Source organism: Notechis scutatus, chromosome 11, assembly GCF_049901735.1.
Source record: "Notechis scutatus isolate UNSWTSFEM ecotype Mainland chromosome 11, rNotScu1.2, whole genome shotgun sequence".
NCBI lineage: Eukaryota > Metazoa > Chordata > Lepidosauria > Squamata > Elapidae > Notechis > Notechis scutatus.
In genome coordinates this window covers 5,567,345-5,588,100 of record NC_142019.1, presented here as the reverse complement: position 1 = coordinate 5,588,100, position 20,756 = coordinate 5,567,345, and the positions used below count along the sequence as shown (strand labels likewise).

The 20,756-nt window shown below is 40.3% G+C and overlaps 2 protein-coding genes across 5 annotated transcripts in view; both read left to right on the top strand.

The window, feature by feature from the left end:
* The window catches only part of TRPM7 (transient receptor potential cation channel subfamily M member 7), a 60,590-nt gene extending 54,318 nt beyond the window's left edge, over window positions 1–6,272 (top strand). For all 3 annotated transcript variants that reach the window (XM_087972659.1, XM_087972660.1, XM_087972658.1), the window contains exons 36-40: window positions 537–619; window positions 991–1,196; window positions 2,249–2,300; window positions 2,389–2,495; window positions 4,388–6,272. In XM_087972659.1, the coding sequence (XP_087828785.1) occupies window positions 537–619; window positions 991–1,196; window positions 2,249–2,300; window positions 2,389–2,495; window positions 4,388–4,521 (582 nt within the window). In that variant the 3' untranslated portion in view covers window positions 4,522–6,272. The remainder of the gene's footprint in view (window positions 1–536; window positions 620–990; window positions 1,197–2,248; window positions 2,301–2,388; window positions 2,496–4,387) is intronic.
* Window positions 6,273–6,591: 319 nt separating this feature from the next.
* On the top strand, window positions 6,592–20,048 carry USP50 (ubiquitin specific peptidase 50). 2 transcript variants are annotated; one of them, XM_087972650.1, is made up of 7 exons: window positions 6,592–6,683; window positions 8,167–8,367; window positions 9,543–9,738; window positions 11,141–11,347; window positions 12,843–12,985; window positions 13,736–13,868; window positions 19,635–20,048. In XM_087972650.1, the coding sequence occupies exons 2-7, from the start codon at window positions 8,204–8,206 to the stop codon at window positions 19,824–19,826; spliced, it is 1,035 nt and encodes a 344-aa protein (XP_087828776.1). In that variant the 5' UTR covers window positions 6,592–6,683; window positions 8,167–8,203; the 3' UTR covers window positions 19,827–20,048. The 2 variants fall into 2 exon arrangements, with proteins under 2 accessions (XP_087828776.1, XP_026532860.2); XM_026677075.2 differs by lacking the exon at window positions 6,592–6,683 and adding an exon at window positions 7,033–7,100.
* Window positions 20,049–20,756: the final 708 nt, after the last annotated feature.

Below are 20,756 nucleotides of genomic sequence, written 5' to 3'. Positions count from 1 at the left end.
AATTCTCAGAAGAATGTAAGCGTTTTCATCTAAAATCATTTTTTAAGAGGAGAAATGTTAAGTGAATCACCTTCAGTTGATAAATTAGTGACATGGTTGTTAAGTGGATCTGGCTTTCCCGTTGACTTTGCTCATCAGAAAGTCTCAAAAGGGGATCCCATGACCCCCTCACAGGACTCTGCAGCCGTCATAAATACGAGTCAGTTGCCAACCGTCCGTATTTTGATCAGCTCTCCACTTTTTCTTAAGTGCCGTTGTAACTTTGAACGGTCCCTAAACAAATGGTTGTAAGTCAAGGAATACCTATAACCTTACATGATGGCTCTAGAAGTATTTTTCCCCCAAATGAACAAAGCCACTTGTAGTTGCTTTCAAGTTCACAATGACAAACGGAGGTAAGTTGTGTCATCACACACAGATGTGTATATTATACACAAGTTCCATGACTATGTGGCGCAGAAAACGCCTGTTAAAAGATTTAAATAGAGTTAGAAGTTTTTGTTGTGGTACAAAAGTGGATTTCTTATCCCGCCTAGGAAATCCAGCAGCAACGGGCCGCCCAGAAACTCACTTTCGCTTTCAATCAGATGAAGCCCAAATCGATTCCATATTCTCCAAGGTAAACCTGATGATTTCTTCTCAATATTAAAAGCCCTCCTATTTTCATTTCTAGACCAAATTACGCAAGGAGTATGTGGGTTTCCTTAATCTGGTTGTGGATTCAGTGCTTGCTTTCTAGATCAGGGGTCTCCAACCTTGGTAACTTTAAGACTTGTGGACTTCAACTCCCAGAGTTCCTCAGCCAGCTTTTTAATTTTCCTGGATATTAAACAAATAAATAATATATTAAGGAGGATTTGGATGTGTGACACCCCCCCCTTTTTGTGTGTGTGTGTCTGTGTGTGTGTGTGTGTGTGAGAGAGAGAGAGAGAGAGAGAGAGAGAGAGAAATGAGGTTCTCCCTCAACTACTTGCAATGCTTCCTCCCAAGGTTCTTGGAAGTGTTCCTCTTGTATTGCCACTCAGCCGGGCAGTGGTTCGCCGTTGAAGAATGCATGACTGGAGAATTCAGGAAGTACAACAACAACAACGGAGACGAAATCATTCCGACCAACATGCTGGAAGAGGTCATGTTGGCTTTCAGCCATTGGACGTACGAATACACGCGAGGAGAGCTGCTGGTCCTCGATCTGCAAGGTAGGTGGAGATTTGTTCCTTTGTAGCTTTGTGCACAGAAAGACTGTGCCGTCCCAACAGTCACCGACTCAGTTTAGTTCCTTCTCATTCCATTAAACGTTCCAGAAGAACTTTTATCCTTGATTTCTTCCTCTTTATTGTTTTTTTTTTTTCTTTTAATCTTCCAATCTTTTAAACCATCATAAATATGAGCCGGTGGCCAAAAGCGCCTGAATTTTGATCACACGTCCACGGGGATGCTGTAATGGTCGTAAGTGTGAAAAACCGGCCACCAGTCACTTTTTTTTAGTGCTTTTTGTAACTTCAAATGGTTACTCAATAAACTGTTTTTAAGTCGAGGACCATCTGTAATGATTGGGCAAAAGCTTGCTATTCAGCAGCTGAGAGAAAGCGAGGCTTGAGTGGTGCTTCTTGACATTAAATATTTATTTATTTATTTGCTCACTTACTTACTTACTTATTTGCTTATTTACTTTTTTATTTGATTTATATTGCCGCCTATTCGCCCGTGGCGACTCGAGGCGGCTTATACAATGCAAAATCATATTTAAAGCAAAAAATAAAAACAATAAAAACTAACAAAAAGAATCAAATAAATTAGTAAAGTACAATAGAATAAAATTTGGAAAAACAAAAAAACAAAACAAAACAAATAACGAAACAAAAAACAATTCTCATTCCCCGTCCCGACGACAGTGGATCACACTAGCCATTTGATGGGTTCCATCCCTCTCTGGGTTCCCCAGGCCCGCTAGCAAAACCAGGTCTTCAGTGCCTTTCAGAATAGTAGTATTAATGAGGGGGCCATTCTAATCTCTGGGGGCGGGGGGGATGATGTTCCAGAGAGACAGAGCCACCACGGAGAAGGCCCTTCTTCTAGGTCCCACCAGATGTATCTCCCCCAGGGGTGGGACCTGCAACATTCCCTGCGTCCTCGCTCTAATGGGTTGGGTAGATGTCACTGGCATATTTGGCCAAGTACCAAAACCTCTTTTGCAGGGCAAAGTCTGAGCAACAATCACATTGATAAACTTTTGCTCTTTCTTGTGAAGGTGTTGGAGAAAACCTGACTGATCCTTCCGTAATAAAAGCTGAAGAAAAAAGGTAAGCGACCTAAATGATGCTCTTCCTAGGAAGCAGAGATCCTGGTGTGCCTGTAAAGAATTTTGAAAGCTTTGTTGTGTTTCCAAAGGTCAAGCGATATGGTATTTGGTCCTGCCAACTTGGGAGAAGATGCCATTAAGAATTTCAGAGCTAAGCATCACTGCAACTCCTGCTGTAGGAAACTTAAGCTTCCAGGTAAACCAGACACTCTTGTTTAAGGACAGGAACTTCTCCCTCGTTGCTTCTTTTTTATCTAGAAAAGAAACATAACACCTCTGGGGTTGCTTCTAGTCTCCAAGCAAGGGTAGGTTAGAGCGGAGCTCATTTTGGTCATTATGTCATGGTTTCCTCTAGCGTAATCTATAACATTGAGGTTAAGAAAAAAGAGAGCTGCCCAAACTCCATCCAAAATCTCAAGGATATACCCCCTGCCCTTGGCATCACTGTCTTCTCCATTGTGACCCTCAAAAGTATCAAGTATCATGTGTGCTCCTGGCCACAGATAGGTTGGTCTCTCCTGCTTCAGAGCAAGGTGTCAGGATTCCAGCAATCGCCCTAATTAAATCATGATTCTCGAGCCAAACTTCAACCAACTTCAAAAGATTTATTAGAGGCGACATACTGGCACTGCCCTATAGGAAGCCAACTCTGGCATACGTAATTTACATTCCCCGTGACCCTGTTTCCCCCCTCCCCCCCGGGTGTCTCATAAATCAGATTCTCCAACTGAGCACCTTCACAGGCTGGGTGTTACCATTCACATTCTCCAATTAAATATATTTGCGGGCAAAAGCCCAGGTATTTTAGTTACAATCTTTTAAAAATAAGAATTGGAATGTACTTTCACTTTCAAACTGCTGCACTGCTCTTCCAGATTTCCTTCCTCCACCCCCACCCACCCCCTTTTTTTTTTAATGGCAACTACAAAAACAGGCGTAGGAATGTTTTGTGAGTTGACACAAGGCTGAATTCTTGCTGGCAAATTTGGCCATCTCACAACAGGCACAAAATAGCAATAGCACTTAGACTTATATACCACTTCACACTGCTTTACAGCCCTCTCCAAGCGGTTTACAGAACCAGCATCTTGCCCCCAACAATCTGGGTCCTCATTTTACCTACCTCGGAAGGATGGAAGGCTGAGTCAACTTTGAGCCAATCAGGATCAGGAACTGCTGGCAGTGGGCAGAGTTAGCTTGCAATGCTGCATTGTAACCACTACATCACCATGACCCTTCCTTCCTTCCTTCCTTCCTTCCTTCCTTCCTTCCTTCCTTCCTTCCTTCCTTCCTTCCTTCCTTCCTTCCTTCCTTCCTTCCTTCCTTCCTTCCCATTTAGCAATAGCAGTTACTCTTATATACCACTTCACAGTGCTTTACAGCCCTCTCTAAGCGGTTTACAGAGTCAGCCTCTTGCCCTCAACAATCTGGGTCCTCATTTTACCCACCTCGGAAGGACGGAAGGCTGAGTCAACCTTGAGCCAGTCAGGATCAAACTGTTGGCAGTGGGCAGAATTAGCCCACAATACTGCATTCTAACCACTGAGCCACCACGGCTCCAAACCAAAACTAGGAGCAGTGGCTGTAGTCCTTATTTATTTGGGATTGTCTTTATTTATTTTGATATCTTGCATCTCTTCTAAAATTAAGTGCTTGATAGGCAATCTGGCATGGAGAATCAGTTTAAGTAAGGGTAGCATTGCTGTGCTGGAACAAAAATGTCCAGAAAGTGTAACTAGTTGTCAGATTGCTTTTCAGTTTATTGTAGTTTAAGCTCCTTCCCTTCTTTTCCCCCTTCCTGAACTTGGCTCTTATCTATGGAGATTCTCCGTCATCCAGGTCATGGTTGTCCCAAAGGTGCTATTTTTCCCAAGAGGCAACTGGACTTTCTGGTTTGGTTGTTGTTGTGTTTTTTTTTGCATTGAAGACGTTTCGCTTCTCATCCAAGAACTGATGAAGCTTCTTGTACAAGAAGCGAAACGTCTTCAAAGGAAAAACCAGAAAGTCCAGTTGCCTCTTGGGGAAAAAAAAAAAAGCACCTTTGGGACTCTCTGTTTTTTTATTGTCATTTTTTTTTTTTTTTTGCAGATTTGAAAAGAAACGACTACACACCTGATAAAATCCTGCTGCCTCAAGAAGACTCTCCAGAAGAGCTGACTATTCAGCCCGGGAGCTGCACCAAAGAATCCAACTCAACTGGTTCCAGACACTTGATGCTGTAACGTTACGCCCTGGCTTTTTACCAAACGCTTGGCAACGGTCAGATTGGTTCCGGTGCCCTCCTTGTCTCTGTGCCCTGGAAACTGACCCATGGTTTTAGGGAGGGGTTCTCGTGAAATACAGGCGTAGTCTGCAGAGGAGGAGCTGGCAGGCTGTCTATTTGTTCTTCAAGTTCCTTTTTCCCAAGGTGGAATCGAATTAAGTATTTATGAAGTAGCTTTTTTTTTTTTTAAAAAAAAGAAGCATTTTAGCGGAAGGAATTCACTGTCCATTTTAGTACCTTATGGTTCTGCAGAGGGGCGCTCTCTCTCCCCCTCTCCCCCCCGCTTTTCTTGGCCCCTTCACACTATAGTGCAATATGTGTCCATGACCAAATGACATTTTGGCTTTCAATGGTCCTAAGGCAGAGAGTGTTCCAGGTTATTGGCAGCTGGTTTCTGTCAATCCGACCAGAGAAATGAGAGAAAGCTGCCACCCTCCCTGCTCCATTTGCCAAAGGGTTCTTGGACACGCCTCAGGGGGTCGGGAAGATGCTCTTTGGACACGGGGTCATGTACGTTTCACGTGGCTGAATAGGAACGAACTGCTCCTAAGAATATCGGTCTTTGTGCCAGTAAGCATTGAGCTACAAGGGGTGTGAACCTCTGGTTCCTTTCCCCTCCCCAGACGTCTCCTGCATCAGGATTCACCCACGGAAGTGTGGAGCCAGTTTGCATGGATGGATTGTGTGTAATGAATCCCCCCCCCTTTAAAAAAAAATCAAACCAGTATACATTTCAATTTTATTAAGGCACTGTCTACAAATAGGAAAAGTATAAGTGATATTTGGAAGGAGGGTGGGGGAGTGGGGGTTAATCACAGTGGTAGAAGAGGAGATAGCATAGGATCTGGTTTGGGATAGGACGTTGTCTTTGTGAACAGGTGTTCCCGAAACCTACCGGCTGCTTTATTCATGTTGCCTTCCAAAGATCTTCCCAACCTGTACATGGAACTTGAATGTACACATGGAATTTTAGGACTTTTTCCAATGTTACCTCTGCAGCCTGCCTTCTCGGACTGCAGGGGAAAGATCCAAAATCTCAAGACGATGCAAGCAGAGTCTTCTTTGGGACTTCTGGCTAGGTCTGTGTTGTCCCAGCTTCCAGTGAGAACCAAGTTGACTTGGAGGTCTTGCAAGTGTGAACCAGCAGTGCCTGGCAACTATTAATATATTGGAAGAGAGAGAGTGTCTGTTCTGGTTCCCACACAACCTAGGTGACATCCCAAAAGAGCCCTTCAGTTGTGTTTAATACTCTGTGAGAATGCATCATTTATGTTTATCTATGGAACTTATTTAAGAGAGAGAAAAAATAGGGTTGAATTTACATTATGTATTGTACGGGAGATTGCAATGCAACTTTATGCCAATAAAATGTAATTTACCTGTCCAAATTTGTTGAAAATTCAACAAGAAACCTCTTTGTCCAATTAAAGTTTCATGCTGCAAGATTTTTTTTGTTTGTTTGTTAAATAGGTACTAATTGTAATTTTTAATTAAAAGGCATCATAACGCTTAGTAATTCTTTTTTTAAAAAAATTTGTAGTGTATCTTATAGATACAGACATTAAGGCACGAACACAATAGCTGTTTAAATGGTGGTTTATGTGGCTGGGGGAGGAAATAAAGTGTATTAAAGCTATAAAACTGTATACATTTTATATATCAATAAATCTTTAAACAATCCCAAATAAATTTATTCTTGTTTAGACTGCTGACCTTTTTCCTTATTTTGAACGGCCTGAAAGGGGATTGGAAAAGAAATTTTATTGATTTGGGAATTGTTTGGGCTCTGTAATGCATAGTGGCATATAATAAAGGCATTCATGGTAGGTTAGTGAAAACTGCTAAAAGTTTCAAGATAACATGACGTTAGAAGCCAGTGCAGCAAACCAAGAAGTTTTTTCATTCTGCTTTCTTGATAAATCAATAAATCATTTCTGCTAATTGAAGAACAAGGTGTGGCTGAAAGTCCATATTGTTTGCTAAAGTTCTTGCTTGCTATAAAGCCCAAAGTAAGGTAAACTCCTGCTTCAAGAGAACACTGTTTAGAAGAAGTTGGCGGAAGGAGAAAGCCGTATCGAGGAAGCTTTTTGGGCCCATGGAACCAATGTGTCTGTAGTTGAGGTATGCTGCGTAGGAGATAAATCCAGCTCTTTGGAAAGCAATTGACTAGAATTGTGAATTAGGGTTCCGGAATCACCGTGTGTTGTATTTTGTTAGAAATATCCCAATGGCATTGCCTAGCAACAAGGTAGAGTATATTTATGATGCCAGAAGAATCCATATTGAAACACCAGGAAGAAGTGCATATAGCCAAAGGGACGAGCCCTTATATTTGGGGGAAGCCCTCCTCAGTTGCGAGTAAGATGAAACCATCTGATTGCACCAGCAAACCCCAAAACCAAGCATCAAAATGAAGAGGAGGTGGTAAACTGGCTCCCCTGAAACTTGAATTCAAGCATTGCTTTGTCTCCTTGCAAGCCAGCTGATGGCTTCCAGGTCAACAAATATGCCAGAAGAATTCAATATATATTATCTTCTGTGAGTTATTTTGTTTTGTTTTTAGTTAATTACTATCTGGCCACTAGGAGGGGAAGGGAAGGGTATAGAGAAATCTTACCTTTGGTTTATTTGGGGAGCTGGACTGCAGGAATAGGGTACATCTAGTTTAATGAAGAGAAGGACTAGGAGTGACATGATAGCAGTCTTCCAATAGTTGAGGGGCTGTCGCAGAGAAAAGGGGGTCATTCTATTCTCCAAAGCACCTGAAGGCAGGACCAGAGGGAAACAGATGGAAACTTATCAAGGAAAGATCTAGCAAAGAATTATGGAGAAATTTTCTGACAGTGAGAAGAATTAATCAGTGAATGGCTTCCTTCCAGAAGTTGTAGGTGCTCCAACATGAGGTTTTCAAGGAGAGATTGGACAGCCAGAATGGTATAGGGTCTGCTGCTTGAGCAGAGAGTTGAAGACCTCCAAGGTCCTTTCCAACTCTTGTTGTTCTGATCTTTACTCCTAGATTACATAAATTGGACAGATTTTGCACTATTTCCCATAAACCGTGAAGCTGAACTGAAAATGTTTTAACAATACAGTGTGGTAGGAAAATTAAAATACAGGCAGGCAAACTAGCATTATTAGGCAATGTCTACTGTATAATTTGTGGGTTGATATGATCCAGGAAAGGCTTGTTAATGTTTGTTATATATGTTATTTTTCCCCTGTGTGGATGAGAACTGGAAGTCCCCCCCCATGATAATCCTAGTTCGGTTTGAACACAGCTTTGAACATGTTTGACTTCAGCACCAAGTGGTTCATTTAATTCTCATGTGCTTATTGTATCAACTGAACAACTTCCTTATCCTATATTCACTCCCTTGTTTAGGACACTGGTCAATTTATACAAACGGGAAGAAAAACTCCTGTAAATAGAAGATTTTATTCATGTTAGGACCCAAGCCAATGCCAAACTTGTTTGACAATTGTTTGGCTATCTAGGAAACTCATTAATTTATAGAAATTGGAATGGAAACTCTTGTAAATAAATATTTTTGTTCATGCTGGGACTCAAAACTTCTTTGACAATTGTTTGGCTTTGGAAACACAGCAAGGGTGCCTTCCCCTGGCAGACTTCGGAGGAGTCTATGGATGTATCCAGAGATGACACAAACCCACAATACCAAGGACTTACCGGCCTGCGTAATTTAGGCAACACATGTTATATGAATGCTGTAATTCAGTGCCTTTGCAGTGTATCCCCGTTGGTGGAATATTTCCTCTCTGGAAAATATATAGCCTCGTTAGACAAGTAAGTGGATTGCTTTGTATATGCAAAAATGGTCGTTAGGAAATTGCTCTTTAATATTAGGCTAAAGATAATTTCTTTTTTCCGGAAGCCACAAAGTTCCATAGGAACTAATTCACAAGTCTCAGGGTTTTGTTTTAGGCATTTCTGGGTTGTTGTTTTTTTAATGACTATATCACCTGTTTGAGATTGCTGTCCTTAAGATGTTTTAATCATACTCTTTTGATATCAAATCAAACATTTATTGTCAATGCACAACAGGTGTACAATGAAAATGAAACTATGAATGTGTGGACCATAAATATATGTCAAACAAGCTTTGGACTGAGATTTCTAAACTCTCCTTTGAAGGGATATAAGGAAAGTGGTTCTAAGCTTCAGGGGGAATTTAATTAAAAATCGAGTAAGATTTCTTCTTTTGGCACGTGGATTTAAGAGAAGGAAGCAGTTTTTATAATTGTCACATTGGTTCTCGACCTATAAAGATATTTAACATATATGATTTCAATAGTGACAGAGGAATCCATCTCTGTTCCAGGAAGTCCGGGCTAATGCCCAAGTTAATTGCTATTTCATACTATTTCAAAATTCAACCATGTAAGAAAGACAATTTCTGTCCCTCTACAGCAGGGGTCCCCAAATTTAGCAACTTTAAGACTTGTGAACGTCAACTCCCAGAATTCTCCAGCCAGCTATGCTGGCTGGAGAATTCTGGGAGTTGAAGTCCACAAGTCTTAAAGTTGCCAAGTTTGGAGACCTCTGCCCTACAGCATAAGTGAAAATTACAATATGATGTGTAAGAAGGCTAGAAAAGAGTGATGCTCAAATTGGTAATGCCAAGTAAATGAAGACATATTAATTTTTTACAAAAAAAATAAATATTCAGGAAAGAAAATATAGAAATTGACCACTGCTTGAGCGGTTGAGGTCTAAGCCTGATTTGCAGAGCCTGTGAATGCATAATCCTTCCAGCACTCTTGCGTTGCTTGATCTGCTTCTTCAACGTGGCTTTCAACCTTGATGGCAGTGGGAGGCCATTAGCTGAGAGGCCAATAGGCTTCCTTGAGTAGGTCGTTGGCCCAATGAGGACCTACTGCTAGTGTAGATGAGCCAAGATTTGATCCAACGGGACGTGAATAATCTTCTCATGTTTTTCTATATGCTACCTCTTCTCTAAGGGAGAATGGAGAGATTGCAACAGCCTTTGCCTACCTAATGAATGATATGTGGCTTGGGGATTTTGACTGCGTCTCTCCGGAGGTTTTTAGATTGGTCATTGGTGAACGATACCCTGCTTTCATCAAGAAAACCCAGCAAGATGCTCAAGAGTTTCTGATATATGTCTTGAATGAACTGCATGAAGCTCTCAAAAAGGTAAAGAGTTAGGTGGCATTGAAGGAAGGATTATGTACCATACCTGGCTGGGAAAAAGTTTTTGACTAGCTGTAGAATGCTGGTCAGCACAATGAGGTATAATTAACACTGGATATCAAATTCTTTTTACTCTCCTATTTTAATTTCTGTTTCTCATCAAGTCCTGTTTTGCTGACTCACGAGTTGAGCCGATGAAAGCATGTTTTTTATGCAGGATTGCAAAATCCCCATTCGATCTTGGTTTCAGCCACAGTTCAAAGGCATCCTAAAGTACAGTTTTATCTGATTTTGGACATATATGCTGAAATTGTGTCTGTACATAATTTGTGCATGCTGATATTACATGCTCAGGGCTTCCCCATGTAATATTGTGGTTTGGAATTATGTTTAAAGAACCAAACAAAGGAAAGAAAGAAAAGGAAAACCATGCCAGAAAATATATCTTTCACAGCCATGTGTTGGAGGTCTAAACTATCTACTGAAGTATATGCCATGCCATGTTTTGAACCTGTTCCTAACGTATTTCCAAATGAAGATTTTAATCCTTCTTGGTAGGAAATGGTGATGTCATTTTTTCTCTTAATCTGTAGGGCATTTCACATTTCATGTTGTGGGTGTCAATATATGCATATTTAACACATTGGGTGGTTTGGGTTTGTTCAAAATCAGTTTTTGACTCCTGGTTTGTTTTTTTCTAGGAAGCATTTTTGGAAGTGATTTGCCATTGCCTTCTTCCTAGGGCTGAGAGAGTGACTGGCCCAGAGCCCCCCAGGTGGCTTCCTTGCCTAATGCAGGCTTAGAACTCAGGTTTCCCCACTCCTAGTCCATGGCTTTTAGCTGAAGTCATTGTGAAATTATAATGGTGAATCTGAAATATATTATTATCCCATTTGGGGATGAAAACATAACATGTTTAGCTTTGGATTGGTACAGTAGCAACTAAGAAATTACAGAAGAAATAGCAGAAGCTGCGGTCAGAGTTAAAAGAGGGATCAGCCTAGAATCTCTACATAGCCACAAGCAAACAAAGTCCAACCCCTCTAGATTTCCATTGGCCCTTATCTAGCTACAAGCAACTTGCTAACTATTAGTTGAGAAGATTCCTGTGCATATCCCAAAGGTGCTTTTTCAAGAGAAAACTGGACTTTCTGGTTTTTCTTTGAAGACGTTTCGCTATTCATCCAAGAAGTGTCTTCAGCTCTGACTGGACGGTGGGGAATGGAAGGATTTATGTCCAGTTGCCTCTTGAAAAAGCACCTTTGGGACAACCATGACCTGGAAGACTGAGAATCTCCATAGACATTCCTGTTCATTGGTTTAATTGAACCTTCACGGGTTGACCTGGTCTTCCGTGCCTGATGGAAATTGTCCGACTTTCCCATCTCCTTTTTCTCTTCCATAGACAAATAAGAAAAAAAATCAAGGAAGCTCATCGACCACTTGGGAATCCAGGACCTCCCTTAGCGAATGCTCCATTATCACCCGACTTTTTGAAGGACATCTTAGCTATGATATCATGTGTTTGGAATGTCAAACCACTACTTACAAAACGGAGGTCTTCACTGTGCTATCTCTACCGATACCTTATGAATCGGAATGCTCCCTCGAGGTATCGGCTTTTCTCTAGGGATGAAAACCCTCCCTATGCAGCTGGGTTGTTTTTTTTTAACAGATCCCATATGTTGTAATCTAATGGATTAGTGTAGTGCAGGTGTTTTGTATGTCACATTATGGTTCTTACTTGATTCATTTTTAAAATTACTCTTTTAATCTGATCTATGAAGATCAGGTGTGTATTCTGTTCAAAGTCGAGAGAGGTGCTGTTCAGCCGGTTCTGACCAGTTCTATAGAACCAGTAGCAGAAATTTTAAGTAGTTTGGAGAACTGGCAAATGCCACCTCTGACTGGCCCCACTAGCCCCATCTATTCTCCACCTCCCATTGAGTCCCAGCTGATCGGCTGGGTCTTCTTTGGTTGCCCTGCGCAGGAGAACGGAGCTGGAAAGCAGGTTAGTGGGGTGGGGAGGGAATGGGGATTTTGAAGTAACCTTCCCCTGCCATGCCCACCAAGCCAAGCCATGCCTGCCAAGCCACGCCCATCAATCCATGCCAAGCCACGCCCACCAAGCCATGCCATGCCACGCCCACCAAGCCATGCCCACAGAACTGGTAGCAAAAAAAATTGAATCCCACCACTGGTCAAGAGTGATTGGAACAGCAGGGAAGGGAAGGGAAGAAGGGAAGGGAAGAGGATAGAAAAAAGGGAAGGAAAAGAAAAAGAAAGGGAAAGGGAAAGGAAAGAAAAGGGAAGGGAAGAGGAAAGGAAAAAGGAAATGGTAAAGTGTAAAGAAAAGGGGAAGGGAAGGAGAATATATAAATTCTCCCATTTATAATCTGAGCCCAAGAAGTGATGATGTTGATGTGACCCAAGAGATCTAACTAGGTTTCCTATCCTGCATATCTCTGTATGTGCAATACTTTATTTCTATGAAATCAAAATGATACCCATCAACAGCTTGTGTGCTACTCATGACTGATATTTAAAAAAGAAATTAAACGGAGAAAGTAGCACGGTGTGCCCAAACACCAAACTTTCACCTCATATTTTTTTTATTAAAGTTTTTATTTTTTAAAACAAACATATACAAACAAAACATAAAAACATAAAAACATAAAACCATCTTCCATTTCACCTCATATTTATTTGCAAGATCAGTCCTGGACTTTGCACGGGGCATACTTAGAAAATAAAAATGGCAGGAGGAGCCCACTGGAGCTTTGTTCTAATATGTGCTTGTGTGTCCAGAACAAAAGAAGAGGGAAACCTGGGGCATTGTGTGGGACCAAATACAATACCAACAGAGGGGTGTTTTATGATGGGGCAAGTCCATCATGGCCACCAGTTAGCCAATCAGTTGGAATGATGAGAGCCTTGCCAGAGTTCAGCTATGTCCACTGACTAGAGAAAAAAAAGCCTGCTTGTGGTGTTAAATGTTGAATGTAATGCAACCTTTCAAAGATAATCAGTGTAGGATTTCATTGCAAGCACGTAATCCCCATAATTAATTATGTCTCTTTCCCAAACTTCTTCTTTTTCTTCTTCAGGAATGCCTTGATTGCTTCTTTCAGCAGGACGTCTTGACCTGGAACAACCAGATCAACTGTTCCTGCTGTGGGATAAAAACGGATGCGGCAGTGAAAGCCAGCATAGCCAAGTCGCCCAAAATGGTCATCTTCCACTTAAAGAGGTTAGGCCTATTTGTCTTCGTGGGTTGACTTGCACAACATCCATTCTGCTATCATAAATTGCTTACAGATGCTGGAAAGGAGGGTGTCATTTCAGGGGCAGAGTTTGACTAGTTAGGGAGGTGTTGACAATTGAACCAGAACAGAAATTGAATCTCAACAAATCAGTTTTAAAATAAAACCAGATGAAGGGGAGATTTCTGCACTTAACAGAATTGGAAGGGACCCTGGAGGTCTTCTAGTCTAACCCACTGCTCAAGTAGGAAACCCTATACCAAGGGTCTTCAAACTTGGCAAGTTTAAGACTTGTGGACTTCAACTCCCGGAATTCCTGAGCTAACATGACTGGAGAAGGAATTCTGGGAGTTGAAGTCCACAAGTCTTAAAGCTGTCAAGTTTGAAGACCCCTGGCCTATACCATTTCAGACAAATGGTTGTCCAATCTCTTCTTTAAAACCTCCAGAGATGGAGCGGCTATCTTGATTTCTCGCTCACACTGTATTTTATTTGAGAGGTTAGGAGCTGCTTCCATTTCTGACAGAGACAATGATTCAAACTCCTCATGTTCATATACCCAGTGGTTGTTTTTTTCTTAATTTATTTTGTGCACTCAGATATGAAATAGGTTTAAAACAGAACTAGATGCTAGTCTGGTCTCTTATTTATTATAAATTTGACTCTAAACAATATTCCAAGATGACTCAAAAACCATCTCTATTGTACTATTGATAAAGATCACACTTTCTTTCCAGATTTGATTGTCAAGGCAGTTACAAAAAGAAACTTAAAACTGACATCTACTATCCTTTAAATAACCTGGATTTGTCTCCTTATATATATCCACTTTTTCGGAAAAACCCAAAATACAACTTATTTGCTGTAGTGGTAAGTGATAATAGATGATTCTAGAATTCTTCCAGGATAACATTTCAGCTATCTGTATGCAAGAATGTTCACTTCCTAAAGAATAATAAAAAATGGGATAAGAATGAATGAATAGACCAAGGGTCTTCAAACTTGGCAAGTTTAACACTTGTTGACTTCAACTCCCAGAATTCCTGAGTTAACATGATTGGAGGAAGAATTCTGGGAGTTGAGGTCCACAAGTCTTTTTTTTTAAACAAATTTTATTAAGTTTTTCACATAAAAACAAAAATCTCTTTTTAGTGGACAACATATTTCCGGGTCATCACCTTTACATACAAATATGACAGCGATTACACATTCATATATGCATACTTACTTCTATTATTACCTTTTCCATTCCAAATTTTCAGTAAGGAGAGAAACAAACACATTAATTCTAGCCTCTTTCATTAATCTCAATCGAAACATCTTTTTGTTTCATTTCAATTATTTCAAATATAATCCTTTAATATTTATTTTAAAAATAAAGATAAACAATATGTGTTTGCCTAATAATAATAATGATAATAAAAAGGTTACCAATGTCTCTCCTTGCTTTTAATAGTCTATATTAACTTATTAATTTAGTTGGTTCTTTAATCTGTCATATTTCCTTTCCATTACACATTCTTTTTATAAATTCTAGATTAATACAAATTTTAACACTAAAGAAAAAAAAAAAGTATAGGTTCCCCCCCTTTTACTGCTTTGAGTGTGATACCTCAATGATTAAAATATACCTTTATTCCCTCATCTTGATTCCCAATAAACCATTATTTTTAAGAAGTTACAATAATCATTACATCTTTTCATTTGGATTCCGCAGCATATTTCCCCCCTTAATTTTTAATAAAAGTTATCAGTATCTATATTACCCTATTTTCTAAATATTTTTAATTGCAGAAATATTCTTTTTTTTAATAACGTTTTATTTGGGTTTTCACACATACAAAATACAAGTAAAACATCTTTTTTGAAAATAGCATGGTCCCGGGTTGAACTTCTTTATACAGACACAAAACTCAATTTCATGCCCCTTTTTGTGTTCTATTCCATATCTTATACTATTCTACATTTTCTATATAGTTTTTTCCTTCTTTTAATTTTCTCAATTTTATTTTGATTATCTCATCTCAATTCAAATCATATTTATACTTTTGTCTGTTCTGTTTCAATTTCATATTATCTTTTCTCATTAAACAAATTTTCTCCTGTAGTTACTAATTGGAGTATGACACCTTTATATTTTTTAATTACATCCATTCAACTCTTATTTAAACTTCAATATATACCTTAAGTTTATGACCTTCAATATAATACATAATACATAACTTCCAATCGAATTCTGCTTGGTACATTCTTATAATACACACTATATTCTTTTTTTAAAAAAAAGAAAGATTGTAAATATATATAATTATGAACCCTCATTTCATTCCAATTCAGTTCTATCATTAATAATCATTAAAATCTTAACATCTTTAACACTTCTTTTCAATTAAATATCATACTTCCTTAAAGACACGTATAATCTCCATAATTAATTTTTCCCTTATTTCTCTTCACATATGTTTTGTAAATCATTAAATATTCATTTTGTTACATTTATTTATTGACAAGCATTCCACTGAATTACGATAGCTATTTTATCAAACATTTTAATCATACATTGTTTCATATTTTCTAAAATTATTTCTGTTTCTAATATAACAATACTATCTTATGTACATTTGCAGAATCCCTTTTCCATTAAATTTTCACCCATTATCTCTATAGGCCCTGTTTCTCTATATTTTGTTTCTGTCCTTTATAACTTCTTTTCCTTTCTTTCTTCCCTCTCATCTTCTCCCTCCCCTTTTTACCTCCTTGTCTCTCTACTTCTAATTCTCTCTTCTTTGCAGAAATATTCTTATTACCCCTTGTCACCCTGCAGAATCCCCTTTTTAATTCATCAACCATTATCTCTGAAAAAACAATTTCTTTTCAACATTTTACTATTTCTGTATTTCTTTATTTCATGCACCTGTTTCTTACTGCTTCTCCTCCCCCTCTTTTCCCCATATCTTTTCTCATTCCAGTTTATATCCCTCTCTTTCTTAATATCTTCCTTTCCCCTTTTCTGCTGGGTCTTTCTGCCTTTCCCGACTTCACAGGTATTCCCTTTGATTGCCTTCTTAAGTCTCAACTTTTTAGCCTTCCTTCTTTCCCCACTTCTTTGTAGCGTTCTTTGTGTTAATTGTCTATTTAAGATGTCTTCTCCTTGAGTTGACTCCTCCTCCTCTGAAGCTCTTTCTTCTTGTTCTTCAATCGCCATTTCCATTTTTTCTAACACAGAACAAAGTGATTCGCCTCTTTCCTGTAGTAATTCTCTCATATTTTTAAGTTCCATTTTTAATTCCCGAAGAGATTACACACTCTTGTATTTTATGATCGTTAAAGTCCACAAAAAAACCACTTTTACTTTTCTTCTTTCTTCTTTCAATTTTCTAAAGTTCTCAGTTATTCCAGCCAAGGGTCTATACCAAAAACATCGATCAATCCCATAGTCAGTCTTTCCTTGCTTTTTTCTTTATTCTGGTTCTGCTTTCACTTTCTAAGATTCTTACTTTGTTTCAATATTTCTTTAGTGTTATATCCACACAAGTTCATTCAGAAACAGGATGCTTTCCCTTTTGTTTGAGCTCAAGTTTTTGTCAAAAGGTGGCACTCTCCATTATACAAAGTCTTCACCTTTTCTCCCTATTTTTTTGTTTAGGGTTTTTCGAACCTCAATATTCCAGCACAGTCCAGTCTCCAATTTGTAAACTTTATTATTATTATTTTTTGACAATCTTAAGTCCAACTTTATTTTATGCCTGTTTAGTCCCAAAATATTTTAGTCCAATTTAGTTAAATCTTTAGTTCCAGCTTCTTCCTTTCCCGGTTCGAAGCCCCGCTTAGCTGTCAAAAATATTTTCTTATTTTTTTTTCCTGTTCCTTTGTAATTTCGCTGCTCACTTTTCTGTTCTTAAAAAAATAATGTTACCTTAATCCCGGGGTACTTTTGTTTAGTTGTATTGCCCAGTTGTCCCAGTTCAGATGTTATCCACCTCTTTCTTCCCTCCTGCACAAATCTTAACCCAGCTGAGTCCTCCTCTTCAGGGTGGCCATTTTAAACCACCGCTGCAGTCGTCTTCAGGGGGAAAAAGACCAAGCCCAGGAGGGGATCTGCGGCTTCCCTCAACCTGGCTTGTGGCTTCCCCTTACTCCGCCGCCCCTCCAAGGTAGCTTCAGCCCCTAATCGTAATGATCGGGGCTCTCCAACGAAAGAGCATGGACCATAGCCGCAGAGAGTCGCGATCTACAGTCCGTCAGCGAGGAAGCTCCCGAGGTCCACAAGTCTTAAAGTTGTCAAGTTTGAAGATGCCTGGAATAGACAGTAAGAAAATGGAGTTCAGTAAAATTATTTTACTTTGTAACTAGAAAGGATGAACATGTGATGCTATTGTGAGGAGTAAGATTTTCAGCAAGTTTTGCCAATTGATGCAACCAAGAAAAAACCTGGGAGATATTATAAAAAGAAGATAATACAGCTGTAGGATGCAGATGAACTAAACTCTCCCAAGATGTTTACAATCAGTTTTCGTTCAGGATATCTCTCATTGGAGAAAAAAAATAAAAGTGGCTGGATGGGTGGGAATGGAAAGAAACATATGTGCCTAAAACGGCCATATTATTAGAGGGGACAGCAATATTCCAATCCATACACATGGCTGGCTTTACCAGATATGCTTTTCAATTAAGTAAAGATATTCTTTTAAAAAGTCACTTTTGGGTTTACTGTACTGCTCGCACAGTATTAACAATTCAGTAAACAAAAATAAAATAGGGGGAAAACCCATCTTCACAACTCAGCACATGTGACAAAATTCATAGGCAACGTGACTCTATCATGAGAAAGAAAAAAACCTTTGCACATTCATCCATCCTACCAGAGGTGGTATTCAGCCGGTTCTGAACAGTTCTGGAGAACCGCTAGTGGAAATTTTGAGTAGTTGGGAGAACCGGCAAATGCCACCTCTGACTGGCCCCACCCCCATCTATTCTCCGCCTCCCAAGTCCCAGCTGATTAGCTGAGTCTTGTTTGGTTGCCCTGCACAGGAGAACAGAGCTGGAAATCAGGTTAGTGGAGTGGGGAGGGAATGGGGGATTTTGCAGTATCCTTCCCCTACCACGCCCACCAAGCCATGCCCACCAAGTCATGCCACACCCAGAGAATTTTGAATCCCACCCCTGCCTCCTACAAAGAGCTGGATGAAGCTTGCCCTCCATAATGGTTCAAGGTGTACTGTCGTTAATCTTAAATTTGGTTTTGAATTAGGGTGTGTGCAATCTTACTGCCCAACTAACATATGCAGGTCGACTTACAACCATAATTGAGTGAGACACTTGTTAAGTGAGCTTTATGACCTTTCTTGCCACAGTTGAAAGTGAAACACTGCAGTTGATAAATTAGTGACCTGGTTGTTAAGTGAATCGGGCTTCCCCATCGACTTGGGCTCGTGTTGTGATTAGTCGGTAGCAGGTGCAGATGGCTGAGGAGAGCGAGGACTCTGATGAAGGGCCAGGACCATCAGGGAGTGGACTGCTGCCTTCAGAGATTGTGGGGGGTGGCAGCAGTGATGAGGAGGTTCCTGAGGAACCTGTGCCAAGTGCACATGCACAAAGGATTGCTTGGAGGAAAGAACAATTACAGCAGCACAGGTGACTCGGGAATAAGGCTGCAAGGTAATGGCCCCTCCCTCAAGAGGATAAAAGCCAGGTTTGGAAAAGCGTTCTTTGCAGATAGCAAAGAAGCTCTGAAGCTCAACTTGTGGACATCTTAGTTCATGTTTGGAGAATTTTGTAAATTAGTTCTTATCTCTGGGTTTTTGGCATCATTGACAAACAACTTGGCAAGGCTCTTTCTTGTCGGAGCTAATTAGTGGAAAGCAGCCTTTGATATGTAAAGGAACAGAATTCGTTATTAAACCTCAAAAGGTGGGGCTGCTGCCTTTGTCTGTGTTTGCTCTTTGGGAACCCGGTTGGGTCAGAACAGTTTGTCAGAAAGTGGCAAAAAAAAAGGATCACATGACCCTGGGACACTGCAACCATCATAAGTGTTTTGAATCGGCTGTCAAGCATCTGAAGTTTGATCACATGATCATGGGGACACCGCAAAGGTCGTAACTGTGAAAAAGGGTCATAAGTTACTTTTTTCAGTGTCATTGTATCTTTGAATGATGAGTGATACGGTGGCCTTGAGGTGGAGCTCTCGTCTCCCAATCAGAAGTCTGTGAGTTCAATCCTAGGTAGAGGCGGATAGATATTTCTCTCTCTGGGCACAATGAGAATGTATCTGCTGAACAAAACTCCACATTGGTGATGGGAAGGGCATCTGGCCATTAAAACACTCAGCTAGCACCATTCAGTTGCCCAGACTCCATCCCGCAAGGGATTATGGGGTCATTAAAATGGCAATGATTGTATCTTGAATGGTCACCAAATGAACTGTTGTTGAGGACTACCTGTATATATTGAAGAATGGACGCTGTTAGGACTGGGGAGTCAGAAACAAACCTCCACTTTGTTATTGATTCTCAGAGCCACCTCCCTCCAAAAACTACAGTGATTATTAAACTAGGATATGAGGCCCATATGCTGTCACGAGTGGCTTGTATGAAGTACTTTCTTGGTAAACTTAAAATGTGTTGCTATTGTTTGCAGAACCATTTTGGAGATCTGGACGGTGGCCATTATACTGCATTCTGCAGACATACTCTCAGCCAAAACTGGTACAACTTTGACGATTCCCAGATCAACGAGATCCCAGAATCCTCTGTGCAAACATCTGCCGCTTATCTTCTGTTTTATAGCAGTCAAGCTTTCTCTGCACCCGTAAAGAACCAGAATGTCTAGAACCAATTAGTAGGTTCCAGGGGTCACATTGAATAGGCCCACACTTTGGTTGTCGTTCAGGAACAACTGTATTCCCCCCGTGTCTTTGGATTGAACTGATGGAGTGACGTAGAAGCTGGCCCTTCCAAGCCACTTTCTTTCAGTGAAAAGAACGCTACTCGGCAAGCCTTACGCAGAATGTGACACGACACCTGCAGTTAAATAAACTCTTCTTGGACAGAGTTGAGTGTTCATTATTGCAGCATCCACCAAGAACTGGATGCTTCCTTCTCTTCCTGATTATAATTCTGAACGGATTATACATTGCCCAGTGAAGCTCATAAGTTTGGCAGTCTTCTGATTAAAAAAAAAGTGTACTAATTAATAAATCTCAACCACCACCTCCTCTCAAAAGCGTTCCCGGAGTAAACGTTAGTTATGAAAGGGCTCCCCTGTTCCAAAATCCATGCTGCTTTAAACACAATATTCCAACAATTTTGGGCTTAGCATTTGCTCTCATCTAGTCCAGGGGTCGCCAATCTTTTGGACCTCAGGGACCGCCAAAATTGCACGGGCCAGAGACCCTGGGAAAATCCCCGAAAAAATCTGCAGGAAAATTCCCCATCCCGTTTTCCTGCCGATCAATCGTTCTTTATTTGGGATCGCAGGATACCGTCGCCAGCTTCGTACTCGGAGAGCGGGGAGAGACTTTTGGCTTCATGCAAGGAAAGCAGCAGAAGCAGCAGCAGTCTTTCTTTTTCTCCCTCAAACTCTGCCAGAAATGAGTCTTTGTGAGACTTGTCACGCCGGCGTAGCCTCTCGGTGCAGGAGGCCTTGCAGGGTCCCAAAGACTCATTTCTGGCGGAGTTTGGGGGAGAGAAAGAAAGACTTTGGCTGCTTTTCTTGTGTGCAGCCAAAAGCAGAAGAAGAAAGAGGAAAGAAGCAGCCCGG

Bases quoted from the DNA above. Each gene is read 5' to 3' on its own strand.
- USP50 (XM_026677075.2), top strand. From the start codon at position 7,048: ATGGCTTCCAGGTCAACAAATATGCCAGAAGAATTCAATATATATTAT. The intron at 8,368-9,542 runs GTAAGTGGATTG...CTCTTCTCTAAG, and splicing joins TATATAGCCTCGTTAGACAA to GGAGAATGGAGAGATTGCAA. The intron at 13,869-19,634 runs GTAAGTGATAAT...TATTGTTTGCAG, and splicing joins ACAACTTATTTGCTGTAGTG to AACCATTTTGGAGATCTGGA.